This window comes from Bufo gargarizans, chromosome 3 (genome assembly GCF_014858855.1).
Source record: "Bufo gargarizans isolate SCDJY-AF-19 chromosome 3, ASM1485885v1, whole genome shotgun sequence".
Lineage (NCBI taxonomy): Eukaryota > Metazoa > Chordata > Amphibia > Anura > Bufonidae > Bufo > Bufo gargarizans.
Window position 1 is genome coordinate 313,368,988 of NC_058082.1, and position 27,285 is coordinate 313,396,272.

Consider the following 27,285-nt stretch of genomic DNA (forward strand, 5'->3'; position numbering starts at 1 on the left):
GCTGGGTGTGCACGGCTCCGAGGGTTTGGTAGCTCCAGGAAAAGGAAAGAGAGAGCGGTGTGATTGTCTCCCGGTGCGATCACAACAATCCCGGGCGACGGGGAGCGGACTCGCGGGTGCTGATCGCATCGCTCGCCGCTAGGTGGAGCAGGTCAGCTGAGACCGGGCTACCGGACCGCTGTGTCACGTGACCGTGCTGGCTGGATTATGGTGACCGGAACCCCGCGCCGGCGGCTTCTGTGAGCAGTCTATAAGTACACACCATGTCTATTCAGTACTCCGTGGAGGAGCCGCTGTCCGGCAGCTACGGGGTTGCCGACTCCTTCCCCAAGGACTTCGGCTATGGGGCTGATGAGTCCGAAATGGACGAGACTTCCACGGCGTCAGACAGCAAGCCCCGCATCCTGCTGATGGGTATGAGGCGCAGCGGCAAGTCCTCCATCCAGAAGGTGAGGCTCTAGGGCCCCCTGGTAGTGAAACTACTACTCCCAGCATGGCTTGGTAGGCAGAACAGAAGCTGTATCTTATTTGGGGTAAGGGGTTGGCATGGTGACGGTGATATCAGAGCTGTCAGTCTGTGGCATCTGTATATAGCTATGGCATTTAACAGGTAGATCTGTATGTGCTATGTTCTAAGTTCTGTAGAGCTGATCCCAATGTGCATGGACAGGAGAGCTTACACCAGCCGACCGATCCAGCAATTATCAGCATAATCCCGATAATTACCAGCTGGTCATGTACCTCTACTGCCACCACCGGTCCTCCTACAGAGTCATTGTTTGTGGGCAGCAGAGGACGGTTCACACAGAGTGACCTGCTGCACGAAACATCGTCACCCCGTGAATCGGCGGCGGCACAGGGCTATTATCGGGAATGGGCATTCCTAGTAACGCTCATTGCGGATCGGCCCGACATTTGTGCGGTGTATATCCACTGTAAACATATACAATGCTTTCCATGGAAGATCTGGCCACGACTATCGGATCTCCTAAAATAAGTGCGATTATACCCACCGATCTAGTAGAAGGGATTGTGCCTAAGGAATTCACCCAATGTCTGGAAAAGGTTGGCCACTTTCCTTGAGCCACCCTTGAAGAGCCAGTGGCACATGTCTGCATCCTCCTGAAGACTTCCTCATTGCACTCCACAGGCTAGACCTTCACTTCATCTAATTGGCTTGGGGCCCACACCCTGCTACTGCAGACCAGCTGATTGGGCCCCTGCCAGTAAGGCTACTTTCACACTCGCGTTAATGTTTTCCGGTATTAAGATCCATCATAGGGGATCAATACCAGAAAAAAACGCTTCCGTTTTGTCCCTATTCATTGTCAATGGAGACAAAATTGAACAGAGCGGAGTGCTCCAAAATGCATCCCGTTCTCATACCGGAGAGCAAACCGTAACATGCTGAGATTTTCTTTCTGTCCTGCGATACCGAGCAAGACGGATCCGTCATTACCCACAATGCAAGTCAATGGGGATGAATCCGTTTTCTCTGCCGCAATAGAAAACAGATCTGTCCTCCATTGACTTTCAATAGAGCTCATGACTGATCCGTCTTCGCAATGGATTTGAAAATACAACCGGATCCGTTCATAACGGATGCAGACGGTTGTATTATCAGTAACGGAAGCGTTTTTGCTGAACCCTGCTGGATCCAGTAAAAATGCTAGTAGCCTTAAATAGTGGCGCCCAATCCTGAGGTTAGGCCATCACTTGTAAAGGAGTGGACAAGCCCTTTAAGAAGGATCTTAGTTTTGTTATTTGGCCCCGTTCACATTCCTGTTGGAGGCCTGGTTTTCTATTCTTTCCTTTGAAATGACAGAAAACTGACTGTCTCGTTCCGAAGTTAACGGGGTCCGTCATAGGATGGATCCAGCGCTCGGATATTCCCTGACAGAGCGGAAAAGGGAATTGTAGCTGAAGTGTGAACAAAGCCCAAGTCAGAGGTGTAGTCGGGTCCAGCATCTCGATAACTTTAGGATCGGAGGTGTTTCCAGTTCATGGTATATGATCTTGTATACTGCCGGGTTCTGCAGATTACTAACATACTCAGTGGATCCGTTCCCCGCTGGTTTCCCGCTTGCAGTTGATAAATGGAAATGTTATTTCCTTTCAGAGGCCCAAACACTAAGAAATCATGGCAAAAACACATTGCCTGAGCCCATTTATGAAACCAGCGCATCCGGAGGTCCGAGAGGGTCCCATAGGTGTCTACAGCTCCCCACCGCTCGGGGTTATAAGGGTTGGGTCTTCCGGCACCCCTGCTGACATGAGCGCTGTATTCTCTTCATTGTTCATCTGCTCGCTGACACAACTTGAATTACAGCTATGGTGTCCACATTCGCTTCTATGGGACGGCTCTGTCCTACTCACTTAGTCTGTTCCTAGGCCAGTGACGTCATGTTCATGTGTGACCTAGAGGCAGCTCAGTCCAATTTAAGTGACTGGACCTGAGCTGCAGTACCAAGCACAGCCACTATACAACGGATGGTGCTGTGGTGAGCCTCTTTAAACAGCTGATCTGTAGGGGTACGGGGAGTTGGACCCTCACCGATCAAATAATGACCAATCCTGAGGATTAAACACTAGGACAACCCCTCTTAAAGTATTTCTGAAAAGCGGTGACATTTTTGATATTATATAGCCCTTAGGCTTTGTTTAAATCACGTTTTTGTCCCGTGTTTAATATATACAGCAATAAAAAAGGATGCAAAAACAAAGTACATTACACTGTCCCATCCTGCAGAGTCCAGCAGGAAAAGTACATGTTAAACGGATGCTAAAAAAAAACCTATAGTTAATGCATGTCATGTGTATATAAACCTCATGTGAACAGAGCCTTAAAGAGGTCGTGCCATGAAAAATATTTAACGTTTCAAACCAGCACTTAGATCTGAATACTTTTGTAATTTCATGTAATTAAAAATGTAGTATAGCCACTGAGTTATGCAATAAAATATATCTATAGCGCCACCTGCTGTTTGTCCTATTCCTTATTTCTTTGTCCATCTCACTGAGCTGGTGGCATGCACTTCAAGTGTCTTCTGTGGTAGTTACAGGGAGAGAGCTGCAGCAGAAAGCGCGCACACACACACACACCCTTGAGCTGTGATAGGGAGAGAGCTGCAGCAGAAAGGAACTGCCCCCCCCAAGAAAGATAAACACATAAAGTACGAAATCCCCTGTAATATATACAGTACAGACCAAAAGTTTGGACACACCTTCTCATTCAAAGAGTTTTCTTTATTTTCATGACTGTAAAAATTGTAGATTCACACTGAAGGCATCAAAACTGAATTAACACATGTGGAATTATATACATAACAAAAAAGTGTGAAACAACTGAAAATATGTCATATTCTAGGTTATTCAAAGTCGCCACCTTTTGCTTTGATTACTGCTTTGCACACTCTTGGCATTCTCTTGATGAGCTTCAAGAGGTAGTCACCTGAAATGGTCTTCCAACAGTCTTGAAGGAGTTCCCAGAGATGCTTAGCACTTGTTGGCCCTTTTGCCTTCATTCTGCGGTCCAGCTCACCCCAAACCATCTTGATTGGGTTCAGGTCCGGTGACTGTGGAGGCCAGGTCATCTGGCGCAGCACCCCATCACTCTCCTTCATGGTCAAATAGCCCTTACACAGCCTGGAGGTGTGTTTGGGGTCATTGTCCTGTTGACAAATAAATGATGGTCCAACTAAACGCAAACCGGATGGAATAGCATGCCGCTGCAAGATGCTGTGGTAACCATGCTGGTTCAGTATGCCTTCAATTTTGAATAACTCCCCAACAGTGTCACCAGCAAAGCACCCTCACACCATCACACCTCCTCCTCCATGCTTCACGGTGGGAACCAGGCATGTAGAGTCCATCCGTTCACCTTTTCTGCATCGCACAAAGACTCGGTGGTTGGAACCAAAGATCTCAAATTTGGACTCATCAGACCAAAGCACAGATTTCCACTGGTCTAATGTCCATTCATTGTGTTCTTTAGCCCAAACAAGTCTCTTCTGCTTGTTGCCTGTCCTTAGCAGTGGTTTCCTAGCAGATATTCTACCACGAAGGCCTGATTCACACAGTCTCCTCTTAACAGTTGTTCTAGAGATGTGTCTGCTGCTAGAACTCTGTGTGGCACTGACCTGGTCTCTAATCTGAGCTGCTGTTAACCTGCGATTTCTGAGGCTGGTGACTCGGATGAACTTATACTCCGCAGCAGAGGTGACTCTTGGTCTTCCTTTCCTGGGGCGGTCCGTATGTGAGCCAGTTTCTTTGTAGCGCTTGATGGTTTTTGTGACTGCACTTGGGGACACTTTCAAAGTTTTCTCCATTTTTCGGACTGACTGACCTTCATTTCTTAAAGTAATGATGGCCACTCGTTTTTCTTTACTTAGCTGCTTTTTTCTTGCCATAATACAAATTCTAACAGTCTATTCAGTAGGACTATCAGCTGTGTATCCACCTGACTTCTCCACAAGGCAACTGATGGTCCCAACCCCATTTATAAGGCAAGAATTCCCACTTATTAAACCTGACAGGGCACACCTGTGAAGTGAAAACCATTTCAGGTGACTACCTCTTGAAGCTCATCAAGAGAATGCCAAGAGTGTGCAAAGCAGTAATCAAAGCAAAAGGTGGCTACTTTGAAGAACCTAGAATATGACATATTTTCAGTTGTTTCACACTTTTTTGTTATGTATATAATTCCACATGTGTTAATTCAGTTTTGAGGCCTTCAGTGTGAATCTACAATTTTCATAGTCATGAAAATAAAGAAAACTCTTTGAATGAGAAGGTGTGTCCAAACTTTTGGTCTGTACTGTAGATATTTTTTTTTATAGAGCAGATACCGATAATCTGAACTGTCAGGCCGATAGCTGATAATTTATACCAATATTTTATATCTCATAATATATTAGTTGGTAGTCACTGATGTTGTGGAAATTTGCATTTGGCACTAGTATGTTATAACTGAATAAAGCCCTTAGTTGGTAGGTAATTTATAATTTACATTTATACTAGTGCCAAATGCCAATTTCCACACCATTCCCCCCCCCCTCCTCACTGACTTTATTAACCCCTATCAGACCTCAGATCAGACCATTATTAACCCCTATCAGACTTCAGATGAATAAAATAAAAAACTCCTGACTTCTCCTGCGCTGCGGCTCCTCTTCATCTCCGGGTCCGGCGTCTCGCTCCCCTGTGTTCTCCTCGCACTACGTCCTGACGCTGTACGGGGTCAGGACAGTACAGCGCGGGCCCCATCAAAGACTACCAGGGAGGGTGAGTATCAGAAGCACTTGCTGCGCTTCTTCCCCGCTCCCGGCACCCGATGCATACTAGTGCACGCTTCCATAATGGAAGCGCTCACTAGTATTCGCTTTATACGCATTATTGGTATATCGGCAAGGTTAGATGCTGATACCGATAATGTACAAAATCCTGAATATCGGCCGATAATATCGGTACTTCGGTTAATCGGTCGATCCCTATTCCAGTGTATCATGATTTTCACCATATTGACTGTCTCATAAAGTTATTACAATGGCATAAGAATTTTGGCACAACTCAGTAGGCTCTTTTATGCCCCCATGTGGCCAGTGGACATCCACACTAGGGGTTTGTGCCAAAAAATGGAGTTCCTCTTTAAAATAAATGCAGCCTACGTTAAGATATTCGTAGCCATGCCCCTTTTCGAGACATATTTTTTTTTTTTTTAGGGTACATTCACATTAGCAGCAGGGGACTCCGACAGGCTGTTCCGGTGGGTGAACAGCCTGTCGGATCCATCCTGCCGCTAGTTCGTGTGCCCCCGGACTGCCGCTCTGTCCCCATTGACTCTAATTGGGGTGGGGGTGGAGTATCGGCGGCACGGCAGCTGGACTAAAAGTACTGCATGCATTACTTATAGATGACCTATCCTCAGGATAGCTCCACTATTAGACTGGTGGGGGTCTGACCCCCGGCACTGGCACTACATGTCTCCATCCACTAGTGGCCGTGTTTGGTTACTGCAGCTAGCAGGATGGTGTCCACCTGTAGGAGAAGTTACATTGTCTGAAGGCTTGGCATATACTGGGCATTAGTTGGGGAGGTTTTATTATGTGGTGGCATAGCATACCCCCGTTATATTTGAATATGGCTGTGGTGGAAAGAGTGGTGGGGGCATTTGCAGAAGTATCATGCCTTATATGCTATTTCCTCTTTAGGTTTCAGTACGTTCTTTGATCTACATTTGATCATTTCTCTTTATGCAGAGGTCTTGAAATGTGGAATGGAAACCACCTCTGGTTCTGCCAGCAGTGTGTGCGTCCTACCCAGAAGGGGCTCGTATATTACAGTATATTCAGGGTTAAATCCACAGAAATGCTGTTCTGGTGCAGATTCCCCCCTGCATGAATGATTCATAGCTGGTAGCCGTCTCCCTTGCCAGGTACACCAGTAAGTGCCCATCCTCAGCAGGTGCTGGATAGGATAGAAGCTCTAGGATACGTCCACGCATGGGGTAAACGCTGGAGATTTTCCACATCTAGAAAATCTGTGGAATCTGTTTTCATGAGGTTTAGTTGCTGTCATTTGTGTGTGTGTAGACCATTCTAGTTTTGCAGACCTAGCCTGTAATTTCACGATCGGAAAATGAAAAAAGAACTTGGAAATTTTAAGGAGAACCTGTCGCCATGCAATGCAATATGAAAGCGCCGTGTTATAGAGCAGGAGGAGCTGAGCATAGTTTTCAGGGAAAAGATTCAGTAAAACCTGTCATTTATACACTTATATCTTTCTTTTTTACTCCTCCTGTGAACAGCTATTGGTACAAAGGGAATGTGTCACCGATATTTGGCGTATATAAGTACGCAAACGTGGTTTTGTTCAAAAATTTGCTGTGCAGTCTAGACAGTTCTAGATATACCACCGGGTTCTCTGAATAGGTGGGCTGGGAATGTTTTTAAGTTTGGAGACGTCCTGCTGGGCACTTTTGGGGTCATTTATCAAACTGGTGTAAAGTAGAGCTGGCTTAGCTGCCCATAGCAACCAAACAGATTCCACCTCCTTTGGAAAATGGAAGGTGGAATCTGGTTGCTGTGGGCACCTTAGGCTACTTTCACACTAGCGTTCGGGCGGATCCGTTCTGAACGGATCCGCTCATATTAATGCAGACGGAGGCTCCGTTCAGTACGGATCCGTCTGCATTAATAACTTTAAAAAAATTCGCAAGTGCGCAAGTAGCCTGCGCGGATCCGTTCAGACTTTCAATGTAAAGTCAATGGGGGACGGATCCGCTTGAAGATTGAGCCATATGGTGACATCTTCAAGCGGATCCGTTCCCATTGACTTACATTGTAAGTCTGAACGGATCCGCACGCCTCCGCACGGCCAGGCGGACACCCGAACGCTGCAAGCAGCGTTCAGCTGTCCGCCTGTCCGTGCGGAGGCGAGCGGAGCGGAGGCTGAACGCCGCCAGACTGATGCAGTCTGAGCGGATCCGCTCCATTCAGACTGCATCAGGGCTGGACGGCTGCGTTCGGGTCCGCTCGTGAGCTCCTTCAAACGGAGCTCACGAACGGACCAGCGAACGCTAGTGTGAAAGCAGCCTAAGCCAGCTCTACTTTACACCAGTTTGATAAATGACCCCCTTGTGCCTGTTTTGCATGTAGAACAAGCATCGTTTTCTGGAAATGGCAAATGCGCAAAAGAGTACCAAAGGTATGTTTTAAGCCATGTTTACAAGTTGTAAGAGTACACAACAGCACGGTAGCGTTACTTATATTGGCGGCACGTTCCCTTTAATGCTGTTTAGTTGAGAATGACAAAATATAAACTAGTGCTTGGTCAATGATCACATTTCCTATATTTTGGGTTCTGCAGCAGGGTATAAGTTGAGGCAGTGTCACATTATTACTGTGTGGCTTCGCCCCTAGCTGTGACATGGTCACGCTCATACAGATGCTGGGTATCCTCCTGTGGTATGTTATTCCCAGCTCTTACAACCTGGGCCTGTAGTTCTGTCAAGGTGGCTGTTGGCTGCTCTGCATGGGAGATCCATCCCCTCATCCGTTCCTTTTTTTTTTTTTTTTTTTTTTTTTATTATAAAAAAGCATCAGGACTGGTTCCATAATGTACGAGATATACCGAAGGCTGTCTGTGTACCCCTCCGCAGAACCCAAAATAAAGAAGCATCACCTTATACACTAGTGGGAAATAAAACGGATACAGTCGTGTGCATGGGGCCAAAGGAAGACCCCACCAGAGGAACTAATATGTATCATCAGCTCTACTGGACAGTCCAAAAATGGGTAGCTTCCTAAAATGCATAAAGGAGGCAGTCCAGGGACACCAGTCATTGCTGGTATAATGTGCCTTAACTGAAAATACTTCTGGCTGGATAGAGAATAATGTAAAACCCTTTTGTCCAAGACACCACAGATGTTGGGGCAGATTTATGAAACCGTCTAAAATAAGAATTGTCTTTTTTGCCCATAGCAACCAATCACAGTGTGGCTTTCAGTTGTCAAGAGTGGAATGCAGAGTGAAAGCTGCGCTGTGATTGGTTGCTATGGGCAGTGTAGATGGGTGCTTTTTCTTTTGGACAGTTCCATAAATCCTTGATGCCTTCACATGTGCATCCTCCAATGGGGTTTGAAAAAAGGCTCAGGCTTGAGCCGAAACTAGTCGCTGATGATGGGACTATGCCTTGAATAAGCATCTCTCCTTATCAAGGAAGTGAGTACCGGTCCTTCTTCGCTATAAGGCATCATGTCAGCGTCCTCTAATACATTCCGTACCTCCAAGGCCCCTTTCACACGGGCGAGTTTTCCACCCGTGTGAAAATCTGTGAGGTGAATGCATTGCACCCGCACTGAATCCTGACCCATTCATTTCAATGAGTCTGTGTACATGAGCGATGTTTTTCACGCATCACTTGTGCATTGTGTGAAAATCGCAGCATGCTCTATATTCTGCGTTTTTTTTACGCAACGCAGACCCCATAGAAATGAATGGGACTGCGTGAAAATCGCATTGCATCTGCAACTGATGGTTGCTAAGGAGATGATGTGAATAAATAGGGATAAGCCCCGGGACCCCATTAAAGTCCATTTACTTTATTATTTTCCATTATAACATGGTTATAATGGAAATAATAGCATTCTTTAATACAGAATGCTAAGTGAAATGACCATTGAGGGTTAAAAAAAATATGACTTGCCTCATCCACTTGATCGCGCAGCCGTTATCGTCTTCTTGCAAAAGGACCTGCGATGATGTCAGCGCAGGTCCTTTTGCAGGTCCTGAAGAAAGAAGACTATAACGGCTGCGCGATCAAGTGGATGAGACTATTCAAACAGTCCCAGAATATGGCACGCTCCATAAGCTGCTACTTTTATGCCACTGTTATGGTATAAAAACATTGATAAATCTCCCCAATTGATTTAACATGTTTCACCTGTAAAAAGAAAATAAAAATGTGTTTTTTGTAATATGTTTCTAAAAGGCAGCACAACAGCGACATGTAACCAGAAACCAATCCAGAATGAATTTATATAGACATACAATAAAGCACACGTGTAAGCACTTCTGTGGACCAGATCACAGTATGGTGGACATGATGCATGACGTAATAGTATGTCATGGCGGCAGGGGCCCGGCTGTAAAAGCCGATGCCGGCGGATTAACCCCTTCTATGCCGCGGTCAGCGCTGACTTCCCTATCCAATGGTTTGTACAGACGCGTAGCTGTGGGTCACCTGACTTTTGTTGATCTGAGGCTCCGTTCCAGAGTTGATACTTGTTCTTAATATGCAAATTAGGCCTTTGATGCAATGAAGGCGTCACCATTGCTCTTGTTGCACCGAAGCTCCATTCATTTCTGTTGCTAGCACCTGGCTGCTTTGATTGACAGGGCCGGACGGTGGCAAAGTGAAGGAGGGGCTGGCCACAGAAAGGGGTGGATCTTGTGTGCAACAAGAGCAGTGGTGACACCCTCATTGCACCAAAGGCATATTAAGAAAAAGTATCCTAATTTGGGAGTGGTAACGGCACCAAAAAGCACATGGAGTCATCCAGAACTGTTTTTCATGCTCCCCATTCATTTCAGTGTGAGATTCGGTGCAGATTCCGACCCAAGATATAGCATGCTGCTTCTTATTTCCAAGTGTTCCTTCCCATTGATGTTCTAGAGGGTGATTTTGTGGTGGAAACACTGTACCAGGAGCCTCAGGTTTATTGCTTTCGCTTAGGCCTTTTGCACACAAATGTATTTTCTTTCAGTGTCCGTTCCATTTTTTTATTTTATTTTTTTGCAGACCGTATGCGGATCCATTCACTTCAATGGGTCCGCAAAAAAAACAGAAGTTACTGTGTGCATTTCGTTTCCGTCTGTCGGTGTTTCCCTTCTGCCAAAAAATAGAACATGTCCTATTACTGTCCGCATTACGGACAAGGATAGGACTGTTATATTAGGGGCCAGCGGTTCCGTAAAATACGGAATGCTCACGAATGTCATCCGTATTTTTTGCGGATCTCTTTTTTGCAGTCTTCAAAATACATACAGTTGTGTGCAAGAGGCCTTATCCTGATGATGTATCACCCCATGTGTGATGTATTGGTTGCGCTCTTCTCTCAGGGTACTTTCACACTAGCGTTAGAGGAATCCGGCAGGCAGTTTGACAAATGCATTGAAATACCAGATCAGTCTCTCCGGTGTCATCCGTAAAAACGGATCCGGTATTTATTTATTTTTCCCATTTTTAAAGGGCTGTTCAGACAGGGAAACTGAATCCGTTTTTTCCAGGAACACTTGGTACCGGATCCGGCATTCTGGCAAGTGTTCCGGAGTTTTGACCGGAGAAAATACTGCAGCATGCTGCGGTATTTTCTACGGCCAAATACCATAAAAGGGACGGAACGGAAGACATCCTGATGCGTACTGAACGGATTGCTTTCCATTCAGAATGCATTAGGACAAAACTGAAGCATTTATTTTCTGGTATTGAGCCCCTAGGACGCAACTCAATACCGGAAAACTTTAACGCTAGCGTGAAAGTACCCTCAGTCATTCATTTGTTAACCTGCCTGATGGAGAAGCCTCTTCCAAAGGCTCAGGTTCTGTATCCTACAGTGATGGACATCACAAGGATCCTTTTAAAGCTGTCTTTTAAAGGGGCTGTCTTGACAACCCCTCTGGTTCGGACCTGAGCCCCTGTACATAAAAAAAAAAAAAACTCACAGCAGCAATGTACCGTTTAAGCCCCTCAGGCTGCAGCAGCCATGGGATCTAGCCTCTGCCTGTTCCTGTGCTGCAGTCACTTTTCATGTGCCGCTGGCACGGGATTGTTGGCTCTTATCTGTGGGGACAACCCGCCATAGGTGCAGACCTCTGCTTGAGGAGATTTATCGATTCGCTCATCTCTAGTCGGGACCAAAGTGGCCAGACGTCCCATTTTAATAAATGGAGCCCATGTATGTATTTACCTTAAACGGTTAGTATCACCTGTGTGACTGTTTCTTTTTTCCTCTGTTTGGCAGGTGGTGTTCCACAAGATGTCTCCTAATGAAACCTTATTCTTGGAAAGCACCAACAAGATCTACAAGGATGACATTTCAAATAGTTCTTTTGTCAATTTTCAAATCTGGGACTTTCCAGGACAAGTAGATTTCTTTGATCCGACGTTTGACTATGAAATGATATTCAGAGGGACGGGAGCATTAATTTATGTGATTGATGCCCAGGTGATTGTCTACACCGCGTATAGTGCATTTTCTAATGGTAGCTTTCTTGTTTGAACAACATATTCACACGCCCTTTTAGACAATATGGGGGTCATATGGGAAGATTGCAGGCTGCTCTGTTAGTGGAGAGCAGGTAATTAAAGGGGACCTGTCCTATCCTTTATGCTGCCCTAGCTGTGATAGAGTACTTACCGCTTGCATCCGAGAAGAGTCCCTGGTTGGTAAGAGAAGAATCCAGTTTAGTCATAAGTTCCCTCTCTCCTCGACTACTTGCTGATGAGTGCCACTTTCGTTCATGGTTTTCTCCCCAGGAGAAAGCGGTCAATCAGTGGGTGGGTGGGCAGAGAGGATTTTTTTAATAAGCCTCTGACCGCTCGTAACTACTTGGGTGCATGCTGTAAGTAGTCTGCAACCACCTCATATGAGCACGTGAGGACAGTGTAAGGGTACATTCACATGACCGTATGTGTTTTGCGGATCCGCAAAACACGGATACCGGCCGTGTGAATGTAGGCGGCCCCATGATAGAAATGCCTATTAAGAATAGGACATGCTCTATCTTTTTTGCGGGGCCGCGGAACGGATCTACGGATGCGGACAGCACATTGTGTGCTGTCCGCATCTTTTGCGGCCCCATTGAATTGAATGGGTCCTCACCTGTTCCGCAAAATTGCGGAACGTATACGCAGCCAAAAATATGGTTGTGTGAATGTACCCTAAAGGATGTGACTGCTTACCTTTGAGAATGGCTCCAGCAGAATTGTCCCAGCCATTCATTTGTATAGGCTCCTTGTAATACTGCATATGTCGTAGCAGTCAGTGTCCGGTCAGCAGAGGTCTGACCTCTTGGAACTGCCGCTGGTTGTAACCCTTTAAGTTCAGTCACCAATTTCCAGCTGAATGTTGAATTGCAATGTATATTGAATGTCATTTCGTGCAGTGCGGCAGAAAGCCACACCGTGTTTAGGGCTTACTGCAACCATCATTGAGGTTTGTAAAAGTGGTGCAATGTTTGTGGTTTTCCTTATGAAACTTTTGAGATTTCAAAGGGACATATTAAAAGTTTAGGTGGTGGTCACGATCCTCCTCACTGCGGGACAGGAAGCGAGATGGATTCAATAGAAACTCTATGGGCCCATCTCACTTCCATCTCGTACAGCAAGGAGCGAAAGCAGCTAAGCGAGCGCTTCTCTCCCCTCGTTTTCCAGATCAGTGCGGGTCTCAGCACTCGGAGCCCCACCCATCTAAACTTTTAATATGTTGCTATGGTATATGAAAAGTTTAATAAAATTACGGTGACCCTTTAAAAGTAATTAATTCCTGGAGCTGCTTCGGCTACATGGGGACTTTTTGTTGCGTGATTGTCAATGGTGTCTACGTGACAGTTGCAAGAAATCCAGATATGTTGTATTTTGTGTTGCAAGGCATACTCCGTTGACTTTAATGGGAATCGCACGTGACCTGCGACTTGCCTGTGTTTTCACAGTTCTAAAATGGTTGTGTGACGGCAAGTTGCAGACAAGTCTCACGTATTTTTGTGCCGTGTAACTTTTCTGCGACACATGTTGCGGTACCCTAAAACTTTTGTGCACCACGTACAAATGCATAACGAGCGGAAGGTTATTTACCCACAGTGCTGTACATGTACACCATAGAGAAGACCGCATATGTGCCACCACGGAGACCTGAATGTAGCATATGTCAAATAAGGGTTTACGCACGTTATACTTGTTAAGGGCTCTTTCACACAAGCGGATGCCGTGCGTGGAGTCCGCTGCGTGTAAGACAGCCAAGCCCCGTTCCGGACAGCAGAGACTCTGATCTATTTACTACAAAATCACAGTGAGATAAAGTTGTCACCGTGATTTTGTAGTAAAAAGATCAGAGGGGCACAGAGCATTATCAATCATGTTAATGCTCCATGTCTCTGCTGTCCAGTGTGGGGCTTGGCTGTCTTTCACGCGTCAGATTCCACGCATGGCATCCGCTCGTGTGAAAGAGCCCTAAGGGTAGAGTGTTGGAAGTATCCTCATGCACTCGACCGTATTTTGCATCCATGTTCGATCCTCATTTTTTTGTCGATTGTACATGGGTGGACCCATAGATATGAATGCATCCAAAAAAAAACACACATGGATGTTATCCATGTGCTGTATGTCCCTTCTGCAAGTTATAGAACAGGTCCTATTCTGGTCCAGCGTTGTGGACGAGAATAGCCATTTCTAGTGATGGGGAAAGAGTAAAATGCAGAAAGGACACAGAAGATATCTTAAATACAGACATGGTCGTGTGCCTGCGGCCTGATACTGTATGCTCTAGATGCAATGCTCACTATATATTACTGTTTCCTGACAGGATGATTACATGGAAGCCCTAGCACGACTCCATGTCACAGTCTCCAAGGCCTATAAAGCAAATCCTGACATGAATTTTGAAGTTTTCATTCACAAAGTAGATGGTTTGTCAGATGACCATAAGATAGAAACCCAGAGGGATATTCACCAGAGAGCCAATGATGACCTGGCCGATGTTGGACTGGAAAAGCTTCATTTAAGGTGAGCTAGTGGGGGTTTACTGCCCCTCATGTCGCCAAAACCCAGCAATGTACAGTGGAGGCATAAGAGTGGGCCACTTTATTTTGTTTTTGTTAATTGGGATTGAGTTTACATGGTCATACACATTCTATAACTTGGCCTGACATCTAAGTTGCCAGATATCTCTTGAACCTCATATCTCTTTCAGAGCAAAAGTTCAGATATGTTTAAATCCAACATGTCCAATTCTGGTTCTCCATGGCACCAGGATTCCGAGGACAGTCAGACGACCTCCATACACTGTAGGCTTAAAGAGGACCTGTCACCACTCCTGACATGCCTGGTTTAATAGCTTCATGAATTCCCCATGTAATAACAATTCTGGAGCATCTGTTCTTATGTCTGTATGTTGTCCCATTCCTGTATTATTTCTACTAGAAGTTATGATTGTATTGCTAGCAGTCTGCAGTAAGGGTACAGAGGGGCGGTAACCAGTTGGGGGGGTGTAGCTGCACAGTCTGACAATGGCAGCACTGATTGGATAGCGTAGGTCTGTGCAGGGAAACACCCCCAACTGCTTACCTCCTCTGCCTTCTTTCACTTGAGCTGTGATGTCATGTTTTGGCTGCAGCGGTGACGTGCCGTATACTGCACATGACCACTGCAGTCAATCACTCAGTATTAAGCCTCATTCACACATCAGTGTTTTGTTTGGTCAGTGATTTCCATCAGTGATTTTGAGCCAGAACCAGGTCCGGCTCTAAACACAGAACAGGTGCAGATCTTTCCCTTATACCTCATGTCTGTGGAGGTGCCAATCCTGGTTTTGGCTCACAATCACTGACCAAAACACTGACGTGTGAATGAGGCTTTATACTGCACAAGACTGCTGAAGCCAGTGATTGTGGTATTATTATTATTATTATTATTATTATTATTGCACCATTCATTCCATAGCGCTGTACTATAAGGGGTGCACATACATAATAGACAATTGCAATAAGCATGAGCAAGATGAGTTACAACCTGGTACAGAAGGAGAGAGGGCCCTGCCCGCGAGGCTTACAATCTACATGGTATGGGAGAAGGACACAGTAGGTGCGGGTGAGGTTGGTCATGGCGGTATAGAGGCAGCAGGGTAACTGGTTGTAGGCTTGTCTGAAGAGGTGGGTTTTCAGGTTTCTTTTGTGAAGGATTCCACTGTAGGTGAGAGTCTGATATGTTGGGGCAGCGAGTTCCAGAGTATGGGGGATGCACGGGAGAAATCTTGGAGGCGATGGTGGGAAGAGGCGATAAGAGGAGAGAATGAGGTCTTGTGAGGATCGGAGAGTGCGTGTGGGGGTGTATCGGGAAAGTAGCTCAGAGATGTAGGGAGGGGACTGGTTGTGGACGGCCTTGTATGTATTTTAGTATTTTGAACTGAATTCGCTGGTATACAGGTACGTCCCTACTGCAGCCAGGAAAACAAATGCTGGTAGGACAGAGCAGCTCTAATAAATGGAGAGAGCTTGGGGAGTAAGTTTAGGGCTACTTTCACACCTACGTTAGGTGCGGATCCATCTGGTATCTGCACAGATGGATCCGCACCTATAATGCAAATGATTGTATCCGTTCAGAACAGATCTGTTTGCATTACCATGTTTTTTTTGTTCATGATAATGCAAACTGATCCGTTTTGACTTACACTAAAAGTCAATGGGAGGCAGATCCATTTTCAATTGCACCGTATTGTGTCAGTGAAAACAGATCCATCCCCATTGACTTACATTGTAAGTCAGGACGGATCCGTTTGGCTGCAAGCAGTGTTTTGGTGTCCGCATCCTGAGAGGAATGGAGGCTGAACAGAGGCAAACTGATCCTTTTCCATTCCGAATGCATTGAGGCTGAACTGATCCGTTTTGGGCCGCTTGTGAGAGCCCTGAAACGAATCTCGCAGGCAGACCCTGAAACGCCAGTGTGAAAGTAGCATAAGCCTTTTAATGGCTTCCTTACTTTAGAAAGAAATTAATAAATAAATTGCAAAAACCCCTTTAAATGTTAGTTGCTTTTTACTACCCTATTATAGGCATGGCCAACAACTGCTACATTGACCTCTTTTCCTAAGGATATGCCATCAATACCGGATCAGCCTTTTGGCAGTAGCCCTGGCACTGGAAATACTCCGTCCATTGTATAGTGGGCAGAGATGGTTACTGCAGTGTGGAGGATGCTTTGTCAGACTCCTGATAGTATGGCTTATCCTGAGGATAGGCCATCAATATCAAAGTACTGGAAACCCCCTTTAGGGCTTTCTAAGAGAACTGCTGTTACAAGGTCGATGGCTTCTCTGTGCACAATCCTCGCGGTCTGTATAATTCATTGACATGCCTGTACGTGAATGGCTGGCGTGTTTCCAGGTGAAAGTGCGGCTGGCCTTGAGAGAAGCCGACCTTATGGTGCACGCTGACGGCTGCCCCTGATGGAATCATTTTGAAAAGATGTACAAATACCTTGGGACAGCTTTATTAAAGCCGGCATTTATACTTAAACTGAAGTGTGCGCGAGTACATATTATTATATAGGCATACACCTAGACCGTTCAGCAGGCATAGATTTGCACCATTTTCTGGCTTAAAACTTGAATCATTTGTTGGAAACTTGCTGGCCCCCACTCTCTAAACCCTTCCCACTTTTCACTGCCAATTAAAAAAATGGTCGAGAGGCGAGAAGAGTCGCAAGTTATTACAAAAATATGACGTGTCTAGTAATTTGCCCATTTATTTATGCCACAGAAATGGTGCTGTTGACTTGCTAAATTCCCCCTTTAATTTTCTTGTTGGCACGCCCCTCAAAAATGTCATCTTATGGATGTGTGTGTGTGTGTGTGTGTGTGTGTGTGTGTGTAATGATTTCAGGGTAAACATACGCCCTACGCCAGGGATGCGCAACCTGCGGCCCTCCAGCTGTTGCAAAACTACAATTCCCAGCATGCCCTAATAGCTGTAGGCTTTCCAAGAATACTGGGAGTTGTAGTTCTATAACAGCTGGAGGGCCGCAGGTTGGGCTTCCCTGCCCTACCCAATAAGATTTGCTTTTTCCGCATAGCTATTCTGCTGGCCTTGTGTGACATTACGGCGACTGCCGGCAGGTCCTGTCGCATCATGGATCCGCTTCTTGATCATCTGTGATTGTGCTGTGAACCCATATTTCCCTTTTCTTGCAGCTTCTACCTGACAAGTATTTATGACCACTCAATATTTGAAGCGTTCAGTAAAGTTGTGCAGAAACTGATTCCACAGTTGCCGACGCTAGAAAACCTGCTAAACATTTTTATATCTGTAAGTATATGGTGTTTTCTCGTGCTGCACATATGTGGTATTGCGGATGTGCAGGAAGTAGTTATTATAAACCCATTTAATAAAATATTAAAGACGGTGTAACCTCTAAGTGCCTCAGGAGATGCCCTATCCTAGAATCGATGCATCTTTATTGTTTCCTGATCTGCTGGTGTGGCTTAAAGGGGTTGTCTCGCTTCAGCAAACCGCATTTATGGCAAAGACCATAGACCGCAGCAGGGAACACCCCTTTTAATTTCATGGGGGCTCATGCACACAACCTTTGGGTGTTTTGCAGACCACAAATTGCAGATCTGCACAAAAAAGATACCACGGCTGTGTGCAATCCGTGTTTTGCAGAAGGGAAGAGTCGGTCCCATATAGACAGTCTTATCCTTGTCTAATGCGAACAATAATAGGACACGTTCTATTTTTTTGTGGGCACGGAATGCACGTCTCCAGACATGAGACATCAGCAGATCATGTGATGTCTGGCAGCTCTGTAATAGATCTTAAGACTCACGCCTGAGTAAACCTGAATGACCCTTGTCTGCTATGCCAGTGTTCATATCTTAAATACTGCTACAATCCCTGCATTTATGTAAGGCCTCCACGGCCTGGGAAACACGGTGTGTATGTCTGCTTCAAGAGATACGTAATCGGATATGAACTGACGCCATCCTAAAACACTTATGATACAGTCAGTTTGGTTCAGAGGAACCATGGTCACGGTTGTGTGCATGACCCCTGAAGGTAGTGTTTGGGTTGGGCAGTCCTTTCCCGATGGTCATTGCAGCAGCTCTCCATTTTGGATAATATAAAGAAAGGGGAGGGTTGCAAGTGTCAAATCAGCCTGGATATATCACGGGTTGGCAGATTTCTACATTCACAGATTCCTTGAAATGTGATACTGGAGCAGGGGAGATATTGCTGCATAACCTGGCCGATGTGTCAATCAGAAGTCTGGGAAGGATGGAAGAAACCCTCTTCACGAGCTGCAGTTGTTGGTTATTTGCCAACCAGAAATTCTGTTCAGCCGACCCTTGTCAGATGAAGGAACCTATACTGGATAATACTACGCTGATCTGATTTTCCTTATGTCTTTCAGAACTCTGGCATTGAAAAGGCTTTCTTATTTGACGTGGTCAGCAAGATCTATGTTGCAACCGACAGTTCTCCTGTAGACATGCAGTCCTATGAGCTGTGCTGTGATATGATAGACGTTGTAATAGATGTATCTTGTATATACAGGTAAGCATGTGCAGTTCTCCAGACAAAAAAAAATACCCAGTAGCCATTGGCTCCTGAACGGAAAAATTTAGGAGCCAAATAAAAAATTTTAGTCGCCAAATCGAAGCCGAATCAAAATTTTGGTATTGTGACAACGCTACGCTGATCAGATCGGCGTGGGGTTGTTTCGATACCAAAATTTTGATTCGCCTTCGTCACCATAAAAAAGTATTGTGATACTCAATACCAGGCAAAAATAAAAAATAAATACCAAAAAAAGCCGCGTGCATTTTGCATTTTATGAAACGTTAGGCCCATAATAGAACAGTCCTATCCTATATATTATTTTTTGGGTGAAAAGGTGATAAAAAAATGGCGAATCACATGTTTTTTATTTATTTCTGCTCACCACATAGGAGATATTTTTTAATAGTTTGGACTTTTCGGACGCAGCACTATGTAATATGTTTGTTTATTTATTGTTTATATATTTTATATGTAAAATTGGGAAAGGGGGGATTTAAACTTAATATTTTAGGTTACTTTCACACTAGCGTTTTCTTTTCTGGCATAGAGTTCCGTCACAGGGGCTCTATACCGGAAAAGAACTGATCAGGTATATCCCCATGCATTCTGAATGGAGAGTAATCCGTTCAGGATTGCATCAGGATGTCTTCAGTTCAGTCGTTTTGACTGATCAGGCAAAAGAGAAAACCGCAGCATGCTACAGTATTATCTCCGGCGAAAAAAACTGAAGACTTGCCTGAATGCCGGATGCAGCATTTTTCCCCATAGGAATGTATTAGTGCCGGATCTGGCATTCAAAATACCGGAATTCCGGATCCGTCCTTCTGGTCTGCGCATGCGCATTCCGGTAAAAATGTGTAAAAAGATACAAGACGGATCCGTCTGTCTGCATGACAAGCGGAGAGATGGATTCGTTCTTGCAATGCATTTGTGAGATGGATCCGCCGAATCACACTGCCGCAAGTGTGAAAGTAGTCTTAGTGTTTGTGTTTTTACTTACTATTAGCCCCCTTAGGGGCTGGAACCCTTTTCCTATTCGCCCTTAGGCCCCTTGCACATGGGCGAGATTTCTGCGCAGGTGCAATGTGTGAGGTGAACACATTGCACCCGCACTAAATCCGGACCCCTTCACTTCTATGGGGCTGTGCACATGAGCGGTGATTTTCACGCTTCACTTGTGCGTTGCATGAAAATCGCAGCATGCTCTTTGTTGTGTGTTTTTCACGCAACGCAGGCCCCATAAAAGTTGATGGGCCTGCGTGAAAATCGCAAGCAAGTGCGCATGCGGTGCGATTTTCACACATGTCAAGGTTGCTAGGATTAAAGTCTATTCACTGTGTTATTTTCCCTTATAACATGGTTATAAGGGAAAATAATAGCATCCTTTAATACAGAATGCTTTGTAGAAGGTCAATTGAGGGTTAAAAAATAAATAAAAATGAACTCGCCTCCTCCAATTGATCGCGTAGCTGCCGGTATCCTGTTCTTTCTTCAGGACCTGTCAAAGGACCTGTGGTGACATCACTGTACTCATCACATGATCCATCACCATGGTAATGGACCATGTGATGAGCTCAGCGACATCAACACAGGTCCTGAAGAAAGAACAGGATACCGGCAGCTGCGGGATCAATTGGAGGAGGTGAGTAAATTTTTTATTTTATTTTTTAACCCTCATTGGCACTGCGCCACCAATGTTTATTATACTGGGGCGGCGCGCACTGCGTCACCAATGTTTATTATGGGGGGGGGGGGGGGCGCACACTCCGTCACCAATGTTTATTATACTGTGGGGAAAGGGGGGGGGGGGGGGGGGTTGCACTGCGCCACCAATGTTTATTATACTGGGGTGTTGGGGGGGGGGGGGAAGAGGAAGGGGCTGTGTCCACTGTGCCACCAATGAAGATAACTGCTCTGTACAAATACAGGAGGCGGGTGCCGGAATCAAATAGCTGGCACCCGACCTCTATGACGGGGACCTGCGATCAGCTCGCTGTCATAGAGGTCGGGTGCCGGCTATTTGATTCCGGCACCCGCCTCCTGTATTTGTATTAACAGGTCAGTTATCTTCATTGGTGGCGCAGTGGACACAGCCCCTCCGCTCCTCCTCCCGTTTCTCTTCCTATTGGCGGCAGCAGTACAGGGGGAGGGATAAACTCCTTCTCCACTGTGCTGCTGTGAAGAACATTGGTGGCAGGGCAGAGAACTATCAGCTCCTGTGCCCCGCCGCTGTATTCAACTGCAAAGTCTTGTCGCCATTTGTAAATTCTGAGTCGCGTTGGCGACCATTTTAGTCACCATCTGGAGCCCTGATGTGTGCTGCAGTGTGATCATTGTACAAAATAGTAATATGTATACATATAAATATAATAGTACCTTTTTTTTTTTTTTTTTTTTTATACTGGTACGGACCAGCTTTGTGCCTTTGTCTAGCTAACCACTGCCGCTTTTTTATATTGATGACCTAGCCTCAAGATGGGTCGTCGGTATCGGATCGGTGTGGGTCTGACTCCCGACACCCCTGCCATCAGTTGTTTGAAGAGAACACAGCGCACATATGAGCGCTGCCTTTTCTTCTATGTTTACCTGCTCGCCGTTGCAACTGCAATCACAAACAGGTGTAATTACAACTATGCTGTCCCATTCCCATCAATGGGGCAGCTCGGTCCTCCACCGATTTGACATTAATGTCCTATCTATCCTGAAGGTAGGTCATCATTTTAAATATTATTATTTTTTTTTTTAAATGCACATTTAAAGCAACCAAACAAAATACAGCAAATGCACTGCAACTTGGGAGCTGAATGCTTATCCCGATAGAGGAGCCAAAATACAAATATTAGAAAGTTACTTTATGGTGTATGCAGAATATGTAAATGAGAAGACTTGACCCCGAATTTGCACCCCAGCAGAATTATTTCCAGCTTAGTCTCTCCATTCCCCTTTAGTAAACTTCTCCAGTCCTACAGAAAGGCCGCACATCTCCCTTTATTCAGCGGGCCTGCTTTCTGGAGTTGTTGCACATGGCGTGTGTCTGACAATGTGATGGATATAGAGTATCTTGGGATGATCCCTGTGGTGTTGATTTCTGCAGACAGGCAGATGTCTTGTCATGGGTCAGAGGGACATCTTCCCATCCACAGCCGCCCTTATTATGTTCCTAAGATTGCTTCAGTTTACTACTTGTGTCATGTAGACCTTTTTCTTTGCACAGTTTGCATGCTGAGTGTAATGGGACAGCGTATGACAAGGAGTCCATGGCCATTATCAAGCTCAACAACACGACCGTTCTCTACTTAAAAGAAGTCACAAAGTTTCTGTCGCTTGTTTGTATTCTTAGGGAAGAAAGCTTTGAGAGGAAAGGTAAGCATATGGCCGTACTGTAAAAATCCAGGCACAGCTAAACCTAACAAACTTGCTGACTGGCTGTAGATCTTGTAGAGGTGGTCTCATCTAAGACTTTGGTGGCATATCGCTAGAATGTCAGATAGGTGCGGGTCCCACCTATAGAAGTGAGCGGAGAGCAGCCGTGCACCATTTCTATGAGACTTCTGAAAATAGCTGAGCACTGTCTCCTTCGGCTATTTTCAGAACTCCCGTAGAAGTGAATGCAGCGCGCGCCACCCATGCGCAGTGCGCTCTCATTGACTTTTAGGGGCCATTTTTAGAGATGGAAGCGGGTCTCACTACTGATATGCCATCAAAGTCCCAGATGAAACAACCCCTTTAAATATAAGAATACGTTGTTGAGAATTCATTTTGGAGTGAGCATTGTACCTTTAGAACGTTATTTTACCTTTTGGATTCCAGAAAATTACAGCTGAAAAAGGAAATAAATCTTAATCGTGGAAGCAGAGGCCTCAATAACACCTCTCCAGGCTGTGATGCATGTTATGGCATCTGTCTGCCTATTTCAGTGTATAAGGGTCCATTCACACGCCAGTGCCCATATTGCGGACCTCAAATGCCAGTTCGCAATATACTGGAACCAGCCGTGTGAATCGTGGATGTGGACCAATTTGCTTGAATGGGTCCGCAATCCTCAAGATGTGTTGCAGAGGCACTGATCGGAAGCACTCTGAAGCTCTTCCGTGGGCTTTTTGGTCCATGCCTCCACACTGCAAAAGTTAGGACATGTCCTCTCTTTTGCCATATATTGAAGATCGTGGACCCAAGTGAATGGGTCTGCGCTACAGTACGGGATTCAGACGGCCTGTGCGTTGCGGTCCGCGTTGGACGAAGTTCTCAGAACCATTACAGGTTTTACTTTTCACACTGAGCCATCAGCATGTAGCTGTTTTAAAAATTAAAAATTTTAATTGTATTTTTACCCTGCTGAAAAATATTTAGTGTGACCTCTGCTTATAACATATTAGTAGAAGTTAGGCTACTTTCACACGCGTTTTGGCTTTCCGTTAGCGAGATCCGTTCAGGGCTCTCACAAGCGGTCCAAAGAGGATCAGTTTTACCCTAATGCATTCTGAATGGAAAAGGATCCCCTCAGAATGCATCAGTTTGCCTCCGATCCGTCTCTATTCCGCTTTGGAGGAGGACCCTAAAATGATGCCTGCAGCATTTTGGTGTCCGTCTGGCGAAACTGAGCCAAACGGATCCTTTCTGACACACAATGTAAGTCAATGGGGACGAATCTGTTTTCACTGACACAATAGAAAACTGATCCGTCCTCCATTGACTTTCAATGATGTTCGAGACGGATCCGTTCTGAACGGATGCAGACGGTTGTATTATCTGAACGGATCCGTCTGCAGATCCATGACTGATCCGCACCCAACGCGAGTGTGAAAGTAGCCTTAGCCACATCACCTTCCAAAGTTTTAACTGTATGGGATCTGCATAGGAAACTGTCTATTGCATCGGGGGCAGGTAAGAAAGATACAGAGATGATTGTAAAGATAAATTCTAGCAGGAATTGTAAAGGTACGTTCTTTGGTGGGAGAAAAATTTCAGTAGGGAAATAAGATTGTACATTTATTATACTTAGAAAAAGATAGCTGCCTTATTTTTCCACAAACTGCACCACATCCATCCACAGGTAGTAAGCGGTATTGCAGCTCATTCCCGTTCACTGCAGAGGAAAGGATCTGCAATACCAGGCACGATCCATGCTGTTTCTGGAATAAAGCAGTGATCGTTTTTCTTTAACGTTTAGGAAATCGATGAAATTGATCCTGGTTTCTTTTGCAGGATTAATAGACTACAATTTTCACTGCTTTCGAAAAGCCATCCATGAGGTGTTTGAGGTGGGGGCTTCCACCCACCGGACCTTCAGCCATCAAGCCAGCAGTCCGAATCTCAACGCAGTGACTCACAATGGCACACCCGCTAACGCCGTCTAGAGTAAAACCTTGTGGACGTTGCCACCAGTAGCCCAGGTGCACTGCCCGCCACATGGAGTGTGTCATTGGAGGGGAGGCCAGTGCAAGAAATACAGGGTACTACAGACAGAAGAAACCTTGTGGATCTCCTCCCTTTAAGTGTCTGCTCATAGTGACCTGTTTGCGTTCCTGCCACGATTCCACTTTTGAAATGGATCATTTTGGTTTGGATTTGTTTTCCTCTGGTAAATCTCAGAAGCAGTGTATGCATGTAAAAAGCCGCATGTCATCTTACCTGTGTGTTTTTTTTTTTTTTTTTTTTTTTTTTTTTTAAATAAATGCTGACTGCATTGCTAATCTTTTGCCATTACTGTCAAACTTGGGATCACAAAAATCCATACTTTCGAGGGGTTGTTTTTGTTCACAAAATACAACCTCCAGACCTGAAAACATTCCAGAAGGGGGCGCACTTCTGCTCGGACAGAGACTGGCATCAAGTGATTCCTTATGCCCGGGGATGTGCACATCCTACATAAGAAGGACCTTTGTGCTAGGAGCAGCTCCTTTGGCTTCTTACAGACTCTTGGAAATAATCCCTGGGAATAGATTTCAGTCGTTCTTCACTGTATTGCTCTTAGTCAAGCGCACGCCTCTCTACCCAGGATCAGATCATCTTCATACTCGCAGTTCTTCAGCTTAATTCCAAATGCCTTTTTGGGGCTTGTGCCTGTATCTGAAATGTGTTTTATTTTATTGGTTTTGAGGTTTGTTGTGAAATAAACTGCACAGTTAGCAGGGGGTGCCATATTGGTCCTGAGTGTGACCATTTCCTTCTTACTAGGGAGTGTAGCTTTCTGTGATTACATAGGGTGCAAGCGGATGATATGGTCGAGAGCTGCTACTAACCGCACTGATTCTTCAACTACATGAAGGCGTTTGGGTCCTGTTCTCCCACTTGAGACGCATAAATGTGGCTTGGGTACTGACCCCCCCCCACCCCACCTTCAGCCCAGTGCCACCTGAATAATGTACGACAGACTGGTTGGAGCTGTCTGGCGGCACCATTTAAAGGGGACCCATCGGTTCTTCCCACGTCTGCGTTAGTAAATCCTTGTATTTTTCAAAAAATAACATTTCTTTAGCATATTTTATTAGAACTCTGCCTTGTGCTGTTTCTCATAAAAATATGTAGATACATTATCAACTAGGTGTTTCTATCAAAGACGTGTGTCCCTACACAGGCTTCGGGCTCCGTGCCCACATTGCGTTCTGCCGTGTGAATCCTATATTGCGGTGCAGACCCATTGACTGGAAGGAGTCCGTGATCCGAAAAATACGGCCAATGATAGGACATGTACAGACCCGAAAGCCCACAGAAACACTTCAGAGTTTTACCGTGGGCTTCCAATCCCTGCCTCTGCTCCGGAAAAGACAGAACTTGTCCTCTCTTTTACCATATCTTGCGGATTGCGGACCACTTTCAGTCAATGTGTTTGCATCCGCAGCACAGAGTGAACATTGGCAAGTGCCCGTATGTTGTGGAGCCACCATTTGCAGTTCGCAATGTGGGCACTGAGCCCTTGCGTTTCTCGGAATGAGCCCTTATATTTTGAGCATGGACTGGACAGTGTCTAAGTGTAGGGACACACCCAGTGGTTTACTCATACATTTCTAGGAGTAATAACAGAGGGATGCTACAACACAGGGTTCAAAGAAAAGATGCTCTAGAATACTTGCACATGGTCAGTATTGTTCATTAGTATTTGTAAGCCAAGACCAGACCAGGAGGCCTCTGGGTCTAGTCCGCAGAGCCACACATCTTTCCTGTATACTTTTTTTTTTCTTTTTCTGTAGGTTCCACTCCTGCTTTTGGCTTGCAAATCCTGACTGTGTGAAAGTGTCCTGAGGGGAAAACAGGGGTGTCTGAGGTGGTGACAGGTCCTCTTTTTAAAAGGATGCTCAATCTGCGGCCCTCCAGCTGTTGTAAAACTGCAATTCCCACAATGCCCTGCTGTAGGCTGTTCGGGCATGCTCGGAGTTGTAGTTTTGTAACAGCTGGAGGGCTGCAGGCTGGCTGCTAGGGAAGTTGTCCAACACAAGCCTGCAGCCCTCCAGCTGTTGCAAAACTACAACTCCGAGCATGCCCGAACAGCCTACAGCAGGCCATTGTGGGAGTTGTAGTTTTACAACAGCTGGAGGGCCACAGGTCAGACGCAAGTCAGCATGGGAGGGGAAAAACCTCTTGGCAGCAGTCACGCGATGTCATTCCTCATGTCAAAATAAAATTTTATTCAGTTTTTTTTTTTAAACTATTTTAGATGGAGGAATAAACCAGTAGGGCAAACTGCTGATGGGGTCCACCATTATGGATTGCAGAGCGGAGGAGGTATTGGAGCACTAGTAGACTGTCCTGTATGCACTGATTGATGACTTCTGTTTTGTATATGGTGTAAATGTTTAAGCACACGCCTGTACCCTTGTAGTAAAGATTAACCCCCCCCCCCCCTCCTGTAACACTACTTTTCCACTAATCACGAAGCAGATCATTTCCACCGTACAGACTTTTGGCGCGGTGCTTTTCTTCTCCGCTTTCTTCAATCCACTGCTGTACTCTAGGCTGGTGCTTAGTCCATAATGTTGCACCTCTTGCTGTACCAAAGGCCCTCATGATGTAACTCGTTTGAATATGATCCTCCGTGTGGCCGATTAGAGTGTTCTGCAAATGATCAGTGATTTTGGTGAATTTTAATATGGACCAGGATGAAAGTCAATGGAAAAATGTGGGGGAAAAAAAAGCTTCTATATTTATATTTCCTTTCAATGAATGATGTATAACAAGGGTTCTCAATAAAGATATTTACTCACGGCACCGTTTCCTGCTCCCGGATCCCATCCAGCTTATATCCCTTTAAATGGGGCGAGGGCGACTACAGAAAGCGGTCTCTCTTTTGAAGACGTCAGGTATTCACATTGCCTTGTATTTCTACCACTCTGGACATTTGGCCCTCTTTAGAGGTTAAGTGCTCACTTAAAGGGACACTATCATATATATTTTTTTTCAAATCATGATCTGTAAATTGATGTTAAAGAAGTAAATAAAATCTGAAAAGTTTTTGGC

At 45.4% G+C, this 27,285-nt stretch overlaps 1 protein-coding gene across 1 annotated transcript; it reads left to right on the forward strand.

Moving 5' to 3' along the window:
- Window positions 1-27,285, forward strand: RRAGC (Ras related GTP binding C). Its single transcript, XM_044286983.1, has 7 exons — window positions 1-449; window positions 11,523-11,726; window positions 14,082-14,281; window positions 17,463-17,577; window positions 18,683-18,825; window positions 22,046-22,194; window positions 24,037-27,285. The coding sequence occupies exons 1-7, from the start codon at window positions 264-266 to the stop codon at window positions 24,186-24,188; spliced, it is 1,149 nt and encodes a 382-aa protein (XP_044142918.1). The 5' UTR covers window positions 1-263; the 3' UTR covers window positions 24,189-27,285.